Consider the following 16,113-nt stretch of genomic DNA (forward strand, 5'->3'; position numbering starts at 1 on the left):
TATAATATAATATAATATAATATAATATAATATAATATAATATAATAATATAATATAAACTTAAATCCACCTATGAATTAGGTGGCAAGACCCAAGGGAGGCTGGCAGCAGAGAATAAATCAGGGTTACTCCAGGGGAAGAGTCACCACTACCACTGGAAAATCTGTGACTGTCCCATTCCTTGGGTCACTCTCTCCAGGTTGATGAAGTCCCAGGCTACTGGAGTATCCTGTGGACTGGGAGTGGGTCACGTGTCCAACACTTTGTTAATGAGTAGTGATTGGGAATGTCTGGTCCCTTCCTGCTTCTATAGGGGGTTTAGGACCCTGCCTTTTCCCCAGACTCACACAAAATGGGAAATTCCCCTAACTAGTAAGAGGACTAAAAGGCTGTGGGTTCCCACATACACATGAAAACAGCAACAATGAATACCCAGCAAATCTCCAGCATCCTATTGGAAGACTTCCTTAGTATTTTTTTAAGATTTATTTATCTATTTGTCAGACAGAGGGGGGAGGGTAGTGCACAAGCAGGGGGAGTGGCAGGCAGAGAGAGTGGGAGAAGCAGGCTTCCCATGGGGCAAGGAACCCGATGTGGGACTTGATCTCAGGACCCTGGAATCATGACCTGAGCCAAAGGCAGGCGCTTAACCGACTGAGCCACCCAGGCGACCCTTCCTTAGTATTTCTAAGCACATTCATGCGTTGGATCATCACAGCACCATTTTCTACTTGGGCTGTCTTTGATGTCTTTACTGTTTATTTGATATGTAGTTTGCAGATATTTTCTCCCACTCTGTAGCTTGTCTTTTTGTCCTTTTAGCGGGTCTTTCGTAGAGCAAAAGTAATTATGGTGAAGTGTAATTTATCAATTTTCCTTTTATGAATTGTGCTTTTGGTTTCAAGTCTGAGAACTCTTTGCTTAGTCCTAGATTCTAAAGACTTTTTTCTGTTTATTCCTAAAAGTTTTCTAGCTCTATATTTTACATTTAAATCCATAATCCATTTTGAGATAATTTTTGTATAAAGGTAGAAGGCTTGGGTCATCACAACCAACACCAAAGAAATACAAACAATTATAAGAACATATTATGAGCAACTCTATGCCAGCAAATTAGATAACCTGGAAGAGATGGATGCTTTCCTAGAGATGTATCAACTACCAAAACTGAACCAGGAAGAAATAGAAAACCTGAACAGACCTATAACCACTAAGGAAATTGAAGCAGTCATCAAAAATCTCCCAAAAAAACAAAAGCCCAGGGCCAGATGGCTTCCCAGGGGAATTCTACCAAACATTTCAAGAAGAATTAATACCTATTCTTCTGAAACTGTTCCAAAAAATAGAAACGGAAGGAAAACTTCCAAACTCATTTTATGAGGCCAGCATTACCTTGATCCCCAAACCAGACAAAGACCCCATCAAAAAGGAGAATTACAGACCAATATCCCTGATGAACATGGATGCAAAAATTCTCACCAAAATACTAGCCAATAGGATCCAACAGTACATTAAAAGGATTATTCACCATGACCAAGTGGGATTTATCCCTGGGCTGCAAGGTTGGTTCAACATCCGCAAATCAATCAATGTGATACAATACATTAACAAAAGAAAGAACAAGAATCATATGATCCTCTCCATAGATGCAGAAAAAGCATTTGACAAAGTACAGTGTCCTTTCTTGATCAAAACTCTTCAGAGTATAGGGATCGAGGGTACATACCTCAATATCATAAAAGCCATCTATGAAAAACCTACAGCGAATATCATTCTCAATGGGGAAAAACTGAGAGCTCTCCCCCTAAGGTCAGGAACGCGGCAGGGATGTCCACTATCACCACTGCTATTCAACATAGTATTGGAAGTCCTAGCCACAGCAATCAGACAACAAAAAGAAATCAAAGGCATCCAAATTGGCAAAGAAGAAGTCAAACTCTCACTCTTTGCAGATGATATGATACTTTATGTGGAAAACCCAAAAGATTCCACCCCAAAACTGCTAGAACTCATACAGGAATTCAGTAAAGTGGCAGGATATAAAATCAATGCACAGAAGTCAGTGGCATTCCTATACACCAACAACAAGACAGAAGAAAGAGAAATTAAGGAGTCGATCCCATTTACAATTGCACCCAAAACCATAAGATACCTAGGAATAAATCTAACCAAAGAGACAAAGGATCTGTACTCAGAAAACTATAAAATACTCATGAAAGAAATTGAGGAAGACACAAAGAAATGGAAAAACATTCCATGCTCATGGATTGGAAGAACAAATATTCTGAAGATGTCAATGCTACCTAGAGCAATCTACACATTCAATGCAATCCCCATCAAAATACCATCCACTTTTTTCAAAGAAATGGAACAAATAATCCTAAAATTTGTATGGAACCAGAAAAGACCCCGCATAGCCAGAGGAATGTTGAAAAAGAAAAGCAAAGCCGGCGGCATCACAATTCTGGACTTCAAGCTCTTTTACAAAGCTGTCATCATCAAGACAGCATGGTACTGGCACAAAAACAGACACATAGATCAATGGAACAGAATAGAGAACCCAGAAATGGACCCTCAACTCTATGGTCAACTAATCTTCGACAAAGCAGGAAAGAATGTCCAATGGAACAAAGACAGTCTCTTCAACAAATGGTGTTGGGAAAATTGGATAGCCACATGCAGAAGAATGAAACGACCATTTCCTTACACCACACACAAAAATAGACTCCAAATGGTTGAAAGACCTCAATGTGAGACAGGAGTCCATCCAAATCCTAAAGGCGAACACAGGCAGCAACCTCTTTGACCTCAGCCGAAGCAACTTCTTCCTAGAAACATCGCCAAAGGCAAGGGAAGCAAGGGCAAAAATGAACTACTGGGACTTTATCAAGATAAAAAGCTTTTGTAAAGCAAAGGAAACAGTCAACAAAACCAAAAGACAACCGACAGAATGGGAGAAGATATTTGCAAATGACATATCAGATAAAGGGCTAGTATCCAAAATCTATAAAGAACTCATCAAACTCAACACCCAAAGAACAAAGAACCCAATCAAGAAATGGGCAGAAGACATGAACAGACATTTTTCCACAAAGACATCCAAATGGCCAACAGACACATGAAAAAGTGCTCAATATCGCTCAGCATCAGGGAAATCCAAATCAAAACCTCAATGAGATACCACCTCACACCAGTCAGAATGGCTAAAATTAACCAGTCAGGAAACGACAGATGTTGGCGGGGATGCGGAGAAAGGGGAACCCTCCTACACTGTTGGTGGGAATGCAAGCTGGTGCAGCCACTCTGGAAAACAGTATGGAGGTTCCTCAAAAAGTTGAAAATAGAGCTACCATATGATCCAGGAATTGCACTACTGGGTATTTACCCCAAAGATACAAAAGTAGGGATCCGAAGGGGTACGTGCACCCCGATGTTTATAGCAGCAATGTCCACAATAGCCAAAGTGTGGAAAGAGCCAAGATGTCCATCGACAGATGAGTGGATAAAGAAGATGTGGTATGTATATACAATGGAATATTATGCAGCCATCAAAAGGAATGAGATCTTGCCATTTGCAATGACGTGGATGGAACTGGAGGGTATTATGTTGAGTGAAATAAGTCAAACAGAGAAAGACATGTATCATATGATCTCACTGATATGAGGAATTCTTAATCGCAGGAAACAAACTGAGTGTTGTTGGAGTGGGGGGTGGGGTGGGAGGGATGGGGTGACTGGGTGATAGTCACTGGGGAGGGTATGTGCTCTGGTAAGTGCTGTGAATTGTGCAAGACTGTTGAATCTCAGATCTGTACCTCTGAAACAAATAATGCAATATATGTTAAGAAAAAAAAAAGAAGAAGAAGAAGGTAGCGGGAGGGGAAGAATGAAGCAGGGGAAATCGGAGGGATAGACGAACCATGAGAGATGGTGGACTCTGAAAAACAAACAGGGTTCTGGAGGGGAGGGGGGTGGGAGGATGGGTTAGCCTGGTGGTGGGTATTGAGGAGGGCATATTCTGCATGGAGCACTGGGTGTTGTGCACAAACAATGAATCATGGAACACTTCATCTAAAACTAATGATGTAATGTATGGGGATTAACATAAGAATTAAAAAAAAAATTGGAAAATTAAAAAAAAAAGAAAGAAGAAGGCTTGGGTCGACCTATGCGTGTCTGACTGCTCCAGCACTATTTGTTGAAAAGGCTGTTGTTCCTCCACCTCTTTGCTTTTGCAACTTTGTAAAGAATGAGTTTGGCTTATTTACATGAATTGATTTCTGGTTTCTATAGTCTAACCCATTGATCTACATGTCTGTCCCTCCCCCAGTAACACACAATCTTGATTCCTGTAGGTATATAATAAGTCTTGGCATCAGATAGACTGATGCCTCCCACTTTCTTCTTTTTCAAAGTGTAGCTATTCTAGTTACTTTGCCTTGCATATAAATTTTCTTTTCTTTTTTTTTAAGATTTTATTTATTTATTTGAGAGAGAATGAGATAGAGAGAGAGCATGAGAGGGGGGAGGGTCAGAGGGAGAAGCAGACTCCCTGCCAAGCAGGGAGCCCGATGCGGGACTCGATCCCGGGACTCCAGGATCATGACCTGAGCCGAAGGCAGTCGCTTAACCGACTGAGCCACCCAGGCGCCCTTGCATATAAATTTTCAAATAAACTTGTTTATATCTACAGAAATCTTGGTTTTATTGGATAATGATATATATATTTTAGCTTCCATATGTTGCAATGTATACAATGGGCTAGATGCTAGTTGTTAGATAGTATAAGATGGTTAAAGGGAAACAATTCATTTCATATTTAAATGTACAATTTATTCATAAAAGAATGATTTCTCATGAAGAATGTCTTTTTAAATGTAATAATTTAAAAAATACCAAAAGTAACTTCTCAGGAAATTCAACTATTATTAAAAATAAAATAGGCCCCAGGTGCCCGGGTGGCACAGATGGTCAAGCCTCCAACTTTTGGTTTTGGCTCAGGTCATGATCTCAGGGTCATGAGATTGAGCCCTGTGTCGGGCTCTGTGCTCAGCGGGATATCGGCTTGAGATTCTCTCCCTCTTCCCCTCTCCCACTTTCTCTCTCTCTTGCAAATAAATCTTTCTTTTTTCTTTTTTTAAAGTTTCATTTATTTATTTGAGAGAGAGAGAGAGAAACAGAGCACAAGCAGAGGGAACTGAAGGCAGGGGGAAAAAGCAGGCTCCCCGCTGAGCAAGTAGCCTGATGTGGGGCTCTGGATCATGACCTGAGCTGACGGCAGATGCTTAACTGACCGAGCCACCCAGGTGTCCCAATAAATAAATCTTTAAAAAGAAATAGAATAGGCCCACTGACTTATAAACAGCATAAAAGAGAACTTCTCTTAAGTCACACACTAAATGTGGCCATCAGTGTGCAAAATATAGTAATGAGGTTAAAAATATAAAATTATTTCCATAAGAATATCTAGAGGAAAATTAAAACAATAGATCTGGTAAATCTAGATACTTGATAATTAAAAAAATGTATAAATCTTAAATTACTGGCACCAAAATTTTAAAATGGTAGGATCCATAACATGATCATTTTCTTGAGGGCACATTTTTAGCTGCTTTTGATTTGTATAAATACAGTATCCTAGTAGAGAACACAAATACTGTTTTCTTAGTACAATTGCAGTATAATTCAGCAGGACTTTTGGTGACCGCTGGAGGTCACCTTAAATCGTGAATTATAACATTCTGCAGTCTTGTAAAATGTGTTCTATGTATAAGTATAAAAACCATGAAGAAATATTTCTTTTAAAAAGAGCAGCTATGATAATCTGTCTCTAAATATTCCAAAGCAGCCAACTTCTGAGGAATTTCTATGGTGTCTGTGAAGTCAGTCACCATATTCTTTCAGCAGATTGAAGAGTTTTTTTCATGACTGGTCAAAGATTACTTCTGTGATCAGTGATAAATGTACACAGTAACTGACCAAAATGCCTTCTTTACAGGATGCAATTCATTCATAATCTTAATCCATCTTTAGTTTTATGCTTAGGAAGTGCTTTCCACCTGTGACCACTGGCCATGCATGTTCTTTACAGTCCTAAGTCCTCTTCATCACAGACAGATCATCTACTATCATATTTGTAACATACAGCAGAAGTCTCTAACTGTCCCTTGGGATTGATCTTGTGTAATGGTACAATAAAAATTTGTTCCAAAGATGTAAAAATGTAACCCTTCCAGGTAGAACTAAGTTGTAGTATTTCTAAATCCCAACCTTTTTGCCCAGGGTTCTTAGCAGAGGTAAAGTGATAAACATCTTTGACGTTTATTGTGTCCTTAAACTCTTGTTTTGTCTTGGCAAAAGAGCTGAACTATCACCCTGGCCCTGTTACGTCATCTTCAAATAAATTCACATTGAGTAGCTGCCTGAAATTGTACTTAGGATGCTACACTGATACTAATAGAGTCTACGTTAAGTCATTACAAAACTGTGGAACCCCATCAACTCCATCTTATTTTCACCTTGTGGCACATTGCTCTTATTCTAGCTTCTTCTAGTCCATAAAATGAGTCTGGGTTTTGGAGGAAGTCATCGCTGGAGTTCACTCATTCTGTGTTAAGCAGTATAATGTGTAGCAGTTCTTCCAGCAGCCTGAATAAATGCCAAGACTGGAGGACTTTGTTTTTCTAAGACAGTTGAAGCCTATGCTCACTTGGCACTTCTGTGGGGCTGAAGCTCCCCGCCCACTGGTGTCCTTCTTTCTGTGGCCAGCTCTGTAGGTCCAGGCCACCAATGACTTCAATTTAAATAGATGTCAGAAAACCACTATCCTTGCTGATACTCCACGTGAGTAGTTCGTTCTCTGATAGACTCTCAATCGGGTTATGGAGCCAAGCCTTTATTTTTCATAATAATTTTCCACCAACAGGTGGCGCTCATAATTCCCTTTCTTTTAATAGAACCCCAGTAATAGGCTTATGTGGCCTTTAGAACATACCTTTTGCGCTTTTCAAGGTGCCGCATCCAGCATTTTTTATCAAATCTTTAGCATATTTCCTTTCTCTTGGATTACGGGCTCATAGTTCCAGACTCTTTCGTTCCTGGTCTGAGCACTTTGTTTGGCTTTCCAACAAAACAAGATGAGCAGAAGTTGTGAGAAAAACACCGGGCCATTAGTTGAGGCTCCTTTCCATGGAGGAAAGGATGACAATGTTGACTGCCTGGGCTGGAGATGGTAACTCAATTTTGAACAAATTTACTCAGCAGTTATTGCAGATCTACTCCATGCAGAGTACTGTTCTATGCTTTCTGAGACCTAGGACCTACTCTCAGAGTTTACACTCTGAGACAAGACAGGCACACAAAGTAAATATGAGTTCTATAATCCTTTTCCATGTACAGCACATGTATAGGATTGTATTAACTGAAGAGTGAGCAAAATGCTATGAGTGCATATGGGTGCAATTTATTATCCCTATTTTAGAGATGAGAATGTAGAGGCATAGAGAGGCTAAGTAGCTAGTGATGTGGGTGGTTTGCTGAAGCATATTCATTTTTCTGCTCCCAAAATAAAAATATCATGTGAACTACAACTATTTTTTCAAAACCTGGAAAATGGGATACTGGCGTCTGCCTCACTCCCTAGAAGAGAGCAGAGGCAGAGCTCACTCAGTGTAAGCGATAAGGGACTGCGTGCCCCAGGTCTTACAGGGACAGGTATTCTTTAATGTGAAGCTAAACCTCCTCGTTCTCTCAGTCAAACAAGGGTTCTGTGAAGGAAAACCACAGCTCTGACTCTTTTGGGGAGCACAGCATGCTCAGAGGAGCGGCATGGCTTACATGGGAAGCATGAGCCTCCTTGAGAGGCCAACTTATACTGAAGTCTAAAATCTGCCACTGTTGGCCATTTGGGCATGTAATACTCAGACCTCAGTTTCTTTTCGTGCAAAATGGGGGCAATGGTACCTACCTCATGGGCGTATTGGGAGAATTAAATAGGATGATGAAAAATGCTTGGTGGTGACCACCACAACAAGGGCTACTGTTTCCCTGTGCTTATTCTGTGCAGCGTGCCTGGTAAATAGGAAGTGCTTAATTAATGGAGCCGTTTATACTTATTACTGTTACTTCGCTCATCTACCCTATCTCATTGCTCTGCAAATCACCGTTTTCCTTCTCTTTCTCCAGCCACACTCCACACCCTTCACCCTCAGATGCTACCCTGTTCTCTGTCCTCTCCTAAGTCCTCATTTCTGCTATCTCCTGACACCAGATATCAGTGTCCCCACAACAGTTTGCAAACATTTCAAATCCAACTGTTCGATCCTAGTGTTCTCTCGAAAAAAATTCCAGTGCTCAAAATTTTAGCTTTTGGTTTAGAAATAGAAGTTTATCTAGTTTGTTGTTAAACCGTGTGCTTTTAGAGTATGATCTCAATATTATGGGGGTGATTAGAAAGGATGAATGCCAAAACCACTGGGCCTTTTCCAGAGTTAAAGAATGGTGTAATTTTGTGAAATAGAGGAAATACGCATTTTGAATGGGATTTAGAAACCTATTACTCACTTCCCTTTCCTTCCTGCAGAGATTACTGAGAACGTTAAGTAACAGTTTATGAATTGACTCAGCATCACTCACTGGACTGTTAGTCATTAAGTGTGCTCTAAAAGTGGTGCCTTCAAGGACTGCTTAGTTGGGTATGGCCAGCCTCTAGCAGCCACGTGCATGTGGGGCCTGGGAAAGCTCACCCAAGAGACTAATGGGAATGTTGCCACATTCAAAGTGCATAGTTCCTTTGGGGGTAATCTGATCACTGACTAAAAATGTGGTGGTATTGAGAAATTGTGGTTTTAGGTGTAATAATTGTAGTTACATATATATATTTTAAAAAGATTTTATTTATTTTATTTTTATTTTTTTAATTTAAATTCAATTAATTAATGTATAATGTATTATTAGTTTCAGAGGTAGAGGTCAGTGATTCATCAGTCTGCCCTCCTTTATTTTATTTTAATCTTTAAAGATTTTATTTATTTATTTGACAGAGAGAGAGCGAGAGCAGGAACACAAGCAGGGGGAGTGGGAGAGGGAGAAGCAGGCTTCCCGCAGAGCAGGGAGCCCGATGCGGGGCTCTATCCCAGGACTCTGGGATCATGACCTGAGCCAAAGGCAGACACTTAACAACTGAGCCACCCAGGCGCCCCTGCCCTCCTTTATTTTAGAGAGAAAAAGTGAGAGAGTGTGTGCACACATGCATGTGGAGGGGAGGGGCAGAGGGAGAGGGAGGGAGAGGGAGAGAGAAACCCAAGCAGACTCCATGCTGAGCATGAAGCCCAATGTGGGGCTTGATCTCACAACCCTGAGATGAGACCTGAGCCAAAACCAAGAGTTGGATGCCCAACTAACTGCCCAACACAGATGCCCCTGTAGCTGTATTTTAAAAAATAATTGTTATCTTTGAAAGATACACACTGAAGTTTGAATTGATAAAATGATAATGATGCTTGAGTTTTACCTCAAAATAACATAGTTCAGGGGGCCTGGCTGGCTTAGTCCGAAGAGCATGCAACTCTTGATCTCAGGGTTGTGAGTTCAAGCCCAAGGTTGGTCATGGAGCCTACTTAAATAATAATCTAGTTCAGAGTGAGGGGGCTAGTGAGGGATATAGTTGGAAAAAGATTGACTGTATCTGAGAATTGTTAAAGCTGGGTGATAGGTACATGGCAGCTCCTTATATTCTTCTGTTTTTGTATAATTTTGAAATTTTCTGTAATAGAAATGAATTCTTAGGTGCATCGTCCTGAGCAAGGCTTGAAAGGCTCATCTCTGAGTAGCAGTGGGTGAGTTTTAGTACCAAGACCAAGTGCCATTCTGTGGTTGTTCAAGAACTTATAGGCTGGTGCAGCGATCCTTGGTGAGCTTTCCATGGTGTCAGGTAGTGTGTTTGGGTCACATGTTGGTGAACATGCTGCCCATGCCCAAAGAATATTGAATGAGTAAATGAAAGTAAAGAGGCCCAAAGCCCTGATGCTCTTCTTATCTTTGCAGCGGAGCCCAGGGGGAATATGCTGGGCTGGCCACCATCCGAGCTTACTTCGACGGGAAAGGAGAGGGACACAGGACAGTGAGTATGGACAGGTGGTGGGTGCTCACCACCGGGTGGCAGTGGGTCCAACTCTCTCCCTCTAAGCCTTCTTGTAAGCAGCTAGGGAACATATAATCAAGAGACAGATTTCTTTGAACTGGCCATTACGGTCCTTGTCCCCAAGACATTTCACTGGACCATTTTAAGAGAAAACATTTGCTCAAACCCAGTGTGTAAAAGTCAGCCGGTTTTTAGATTCTTCATTATAAAATACAGGCAACTAGCCATAAATAATCTTGTAGTTTTAATAAAACCAGAAATGGACTGAGATTGGGCCACCACCTACTGTACCCCACTTACTTGGGCAGCCAGAACAAACCTGGAACCCTTTTCTCTAACTCTCCTGGGAGCAAAGGAAGGAAAGGACAGGAATGTTACAATTCCAGGTCTTAGGCCTGGACCTTTTTTTTTTTTTTAATATTTTATTTATTTATTTGACAGAGAGACAGAGAGGGAACACAAGCAGGGGGAGTGGGAGAGGGAGAAGCAGGCTCCCCGCTGAGCAGGGAGCCCTATGCATGACATGAGCAGAAGGCAGATGCTTAACCAGCCACCCAGGCATCCCGGACCATGTGACTCTTAATCTCAGGGTCATGAGTTCGAGCCCCACGTTGGGTGTAGACATTACTTTAAAAAAGTAGAGGGGGAGGGAGAGAGAGAATCCTGAGCAGGTTCCATGCCCAGCGCGGAACCGGACGTGGGGCTCAATCCCACGAACCCAAGATCACGACCCGAGCTGAAACTTAACTGACTGAGCCACCCAGGCACCCCATAAATAAATGTTTAATAAAATATTTACTAAATAAGTAAATTCCCTATTGAGAATTGTCATCTCTAAGCAGCAAAAGAAGACATGGAACAGAGTTCATGGTTCTGCTTCAGTTTTTGCTTTGGGTATGACAGTCTAGTCTCCAGGGTCCAAACTGCACTTGGGGCCTCTGTAGGGACCAGCAGAGGTGCTAATGGTCTTGACTGGACTCCACTAATCCCCAGAGGCAGTGCTTCTAGCAGTTATCTGACCTAGGCTTCCAAGTGTGGTAAAAGAGACTATGTTTCTGAGGTCTTCATTTTGGTGATGAGCAACAGTAAGCTAGAACTTCCACTGAGCTGTAGACATGGAGTTCTTCTTCTTTTTTTTTTTTAATGGCTGTATTCTAGTAAACCGAAATTTGAATGTCCCATAATTTTCATATGTCAGGAAATAATGTGGATTTTTTTCAACCTTTTAAATTAACTCACAAGTCATATAAAAACAGTAGTGGATTGATACAGTGTTGGCTTGTAGGTTGCAGTTTTCTGACCCCTGCTCTAGCAGAGGAAAGCACACTTGACTGCAAACTGTGCATAAGTATAGAGAAACAAAAAGGACTGCTTTGACGTTCAAGAAACGTTCTTGCAGGCATTCCACGGATTCCGTGATGTTCGAGAAATGTTCTAGCAGGCATTCCACAGATTCCGTGGTATCTGAGGGTCATTCCCCATTTATGGAGAAGTAACAAAGCGCAGCGAGACTCATTCACACCAGGTGGTAAGCACCTGCCCTCGCTGCCTGTGCCCACATGGTTTGTTCCTCAGACAAGACCCCCCCCCACACACACTTTCACTTTCTCTAATTTCACCATTTCCAAACGGAAGTCAGGCCAAAAATCAGAGCGCAGGTTCTAAGTATATGCCAAATTCTTAATATCAGGAGGTAGCTGTTCTTTTGTTATATTAGAAGGGAAAAAAAGACATATATTCATATACACAGAGCCTTGTGTAAGCACGCTTACAAATTCCTGCTGAGGTCTCAGAAGCTGAACTGTGGAAAGGAGGTCAAATTGGATAACGCAAGCACCCAAATAAAATGGCTTTCCTTGCCCATTCTCATGGCCCTCCACAGGCAGGCTTGGCAGTGAACAGGCCAGTACAGAGGAGACAGTGGGTAGGGGTTGGGAGCAGGACAAAAGTGACTGCCCATCCCAGGAGAGTTAGAGAAAAGGGTGCCAGGCTCGTTCTGGCTGCCCAAGTAAGTGGGGTACAGTAGATGGTGGCCCAGTCTCAGTCCATTTCTGGTGTTATTAAACTAGATTATTTATGGGTAGTTGCCTATATTTTGCAATGAAGAATCTAAAAACTGTTTTACTTCCCTTTCAAAAAGAAGGAGGGGAAAAAAAAGAACATTTTCTTCCTCCTTCTCCTGTTTATTTATCCTGATTCCACAAGTGTGTTTTCCCAGGCCTTTAACTTAGTTGGGCAGTCGAACTGATTTTCAAAGAATTTTGAAAAAGAGGACATTCATTAATTGATTAATTATTCAATACTGGTCATATACAAGGTACTATGTGGGGTGCCTGGGTGACTCAGTTGGTTAAGCAACTGTCTTCAGCTCAGGTCATGATCCTGGAGTCCCAGGATCGAGTCCCGCGTTGGGCTCCTTGCTCAGCGGGGAGCCTGCTTCTCCCTCTGACCCTCCCCTGTCTCATGTGCCGTCTCTCTCTCATTCTCTATCTCTCAAATAAATAAAATCTTTAAAAAAAAAAAAAAAGGTACTATGTGTGCCAGTCCAGAGTTAAATCAAGTCATAACTAAGATAGACACAGTCCCTGACACACCAACTTGGTTTTTTTCACTTGGGTTTTCTAGTAGTTTTGAATTCTTTCATTTTCTTTCTTTCTTTTTTTTTTTTTAAATGATTTTATTTATTTATTTGACAGAGAGACAGAGAGGGAACACATGCAGAGGGAGTGGGAGATGGAGAAGCAGGCTCCCTGCAGAGCAGGGAGCCCAACATGGGACTTGATCCCAGGACCCTGGGATTATGACCTGAGCCGAAGGCAGATGCTTAACCTTAAGCCTGAGCCACCCCGACACCCTGAAATTTTTAATTTTCTAAGGAAGGGTTAGTTTAGAACTAGAATTTTTCTTTAGCATCAGAAAGGAAACACTGAAGCTCCCGTTGCCCAGGGAAAGGACACCAGGTGACTGACAGTAAAAGTCTCCTTTCTGTTTTTCCTCTCTGGCTTCCTCATGCTGAGGTAGCCACTGGAATGCCTCCTTGTTATCCTCTTTAACCACAAGGTGTCTGGGAAGACTGGGAAGGGATCCGTTCATCCTATGTGACCACGTTACCTCCTTTGCCTCAACCCCTCTCCTGCCCAGAGGCTTTGTAGAGAGACCTCGAGATCTACAATGTGGTGCTTATGGAAGGCTGGAGATGAGCTAATAACAAAGGGCCAGCTAACACCCAGGTTCCGTCTACTCCGTGATGCTTCCCATCCCTCATTGTTTCCTAGTTCACCAGTGTGACACCAGGAAATATCTGTGAATGTCCAGGAGTTGGGGACCAAACTGGAAAGGTCAAGGAGAAGGAATGAAAGAACTTTTGACTGCACCTGGGCAGAGTTCTTCACTAACTCCCAGACCCTTTCTTGCCCATTTTCCCTCTCTGTGTTTTTCAGTCCTCCCTTCTCTGTCTGTCCCCCTGTGTGTGATGTTTCTTCTCTCACCGTTGTCCACACTGCTATCACCGCGTGTCCTTGTTCTATTCTGAAGGATGGAGAACTCGATGCAGCAGTTTTGGGAGGGAGAGGCAGCGAAGGCTGCCCAGTCCCCGAGCTTGTAGAAATACAGAATTCTTAAGTTTGGAAATGTTGGCATCCTTTCTAGATTAAAGATGTTATTTAAAGCAGTGTTTTCAGTTGGAGAAGAAGAAAATGACTTATTGCTCAAATAATCAGGGAGGATTTTTCCACATCAGAGAAGTCCAAGGCAGCTGCTGCTGCACAATAGACTCTAATGGAATCCAGTAAAATATATCCTTCTTTTTTGAAAAGGAGTGTGGGGAAATCATGTGCTTCAGAACCTCCCGGGTTCCTGATAGTTCTTATTTCAAGCTGTTTTGGGCAGTTATTTTCACGTCTGCTCTTAGGTTAAATTTCAGAGGTTCCTAAAATGCAACAGCCAAGTTCCTGATTTACCAGTTTAATTTGGGAGAATATAAATTTATTTAACAAATACTTACCAGGCACTATCTGAAACCCTTTATAATTAATAATTCAATTTGCTAGTCAAATATTAACTCAGATTTGCTGATCAGAGATGAGATTCTTATACAAAGGGGAAACATTAACCCTTAGAAAACACCAAAAACCACCACCGCACCCCCTCCCGAACGTGTATGGAAGTATTTTTCTCTTCTCAACTGTCTGAGATGATGTAGTAGCCTTTGGTTGTTAGATTTTATTAGTGGTAAGAAATTTATTTCCCTTGCAAAGGAACACTGCTCCTTAATCCCTCATTCATTCAGCAAGTGTTGGAGGATGAGGTATGGGTTGGGTCTACACCAGGTACATTGCAGAGTTGGAAAAACAGAGCATCCATCTAAATGGGCATAAATGCACCAAAGAGGATTGTTTTAGATAAACTAAAGCACCAAATCTGGGTCCTGTTATTTCCATGTCCCTTGTGACCCCACAATTTTAAAGTGAGGAAAAATTACCATTAAAAATTCCCCAAAAAATTATTAAATAAAATTTCCTATTTCCGCATAGAAAACCAGAAATGTATAACAGCAACCTATAAATGAGTCATTGACAAAACCACTGAGACGTTTTTCTTTCTGATGCCTTACGTCAGGGTATGTATTACTTTCCTGTGGCTGCCGTAACAAATTCTCACAAACTTAGTGGCTTGACAAAACAAAAAATTATTTTCTCAGTTATGGAGTCCAGGAGTCTAAAATTGGATTTCTCTCGGCTACAGTCAAGGTGTTGGCAAGGCTACCTCCTTCTGGAGGATCCAGGAGAGAATCTGTTTCTCTGCCTCTCTGGAGGCCTTCTGCGTTCCTTGGCTGGGGCCCTTCCTGCCATCACTCCATCCTCTTGTTCATTCATGAAATTTTCTACTTCCTTTGTAGTCAAACCTCCTTCTGCCTCCCTCTGCTCAGAATACTGGGGAATATATTTAGGGCCCAACTGATAATCCAGATTCCAAGATCCATAATTTCTTATCTGAAGAGCCTGATTTAATCACAAAGTCTGTTTTGCCATAAGGTAACATCCATAGATTCTGGGGATCAGGGTTGGGCATTTTGAGGGGCCCATTATTCAGTGTACCAAGGGATGGTTGACATTTTTACCTTGAATGTTTTTATTTCAGCAGAACTTCCCTGGTACAAATTCTTAATTTAGGCCTTTAACCAATATTTTATATTCATTCAAAATTTTTTAATTTGGGTATAGTTGACTATATACAATTTTAATATTTGCCTTTTCCTTCTTGATCAATGTTCTGCCCAGAAGGGCTCCTTTTATCCAAAGATCCTGTGGTAGAATAAAAATAATTTATGGGAAAGGACAAGTGACTTTGGTTCTGAGAAATTAAAGAGTCAATACAATAGGGAAGAATTTAACCTAGAAAAAGGATTTGAGGACACACTGCATAACCAGCATGAGACCAATAACCATTCAAAAGAGGCATAAACTTTCTGTCAACAGAAGAGTGAGTTTGCCTTTGTGTACACGTGTGTTTTTCTTCAGTAGACAACTTTGCTGTTTTTGAGGAAACAGCTGTAAGCCAAGTTTCCCCTTCATAAATCCACTACTATAATGCCCATCCATTTCTCTTCAAGGGGTTGCAGTATTGGTCCTGGTATTTAAAAAAAGGAGGATTATTTTCAGGGTGATCATTGCTTCTCTTTGTTGCTTTCCATTGGGAAAAACTCTGTGATGCACTTTCCTGTAGCACAGCATCATCACATCTACCCCAGCATGTGTGTTTGCTTGTTCACATGATTTGTAGGAGGAAATGAAAATGATTTAAATCTGGGCATTCTAAAATTGTACCCACCATCCACCTTCTGTAAGAATTCAACTCATCTTTAAAGGCTAGCTTAGGCTCTAGCTCTGGAAATCCTTTCCCTTTACCTCTTCCACTTGAAGTGACATCCCTTACTCTGAGTTCCTGTGGCATCTGTTTATACATTTGCCAGC

General features: G+C 41.4%; 1 protein-coding gene across 3 annotated transcripts in view; it reads left to right on the forward strand.

Annotated features, from left to right (window-relative positions):
* The window catches only part of GLDC (glycine decarboxylase), a 148,131-nt gene that overhangs the window by 109,160 nt on the left and 22,858 nt on the right, over positions 1–16,113 (forward strand). For all 3 annotated transcript variants that reach the window (XM_034988007.1, XM_034988009.1, XM_034988008.1), the window contains one exon: positions 10,045–10,120. In XM_034988007.1, coding sequence (XP_034843898.1) covers positions 10,045–10,120 — 76 coding nt within the window. The remainder of the gene's footprint in view (positions 1–10,044; positions 10,121–16,113) is intronic.

This window comes from Mirounga leonina, unplaced genomic scaffold, assembly GCF_011800145.1.
Source record: "Mirounga leonina isolate KUSES-001 unplaced genomic scaffold, KU_Mleo_1.0 Mir_447, whole genome shotgun sequence".
NCBI classification, from domain to species: Eukaryota; Metazoa; Chordata; class Mammalia; order Carnivora; family Phocidae; genus Mirounga; species Mirounga leonina.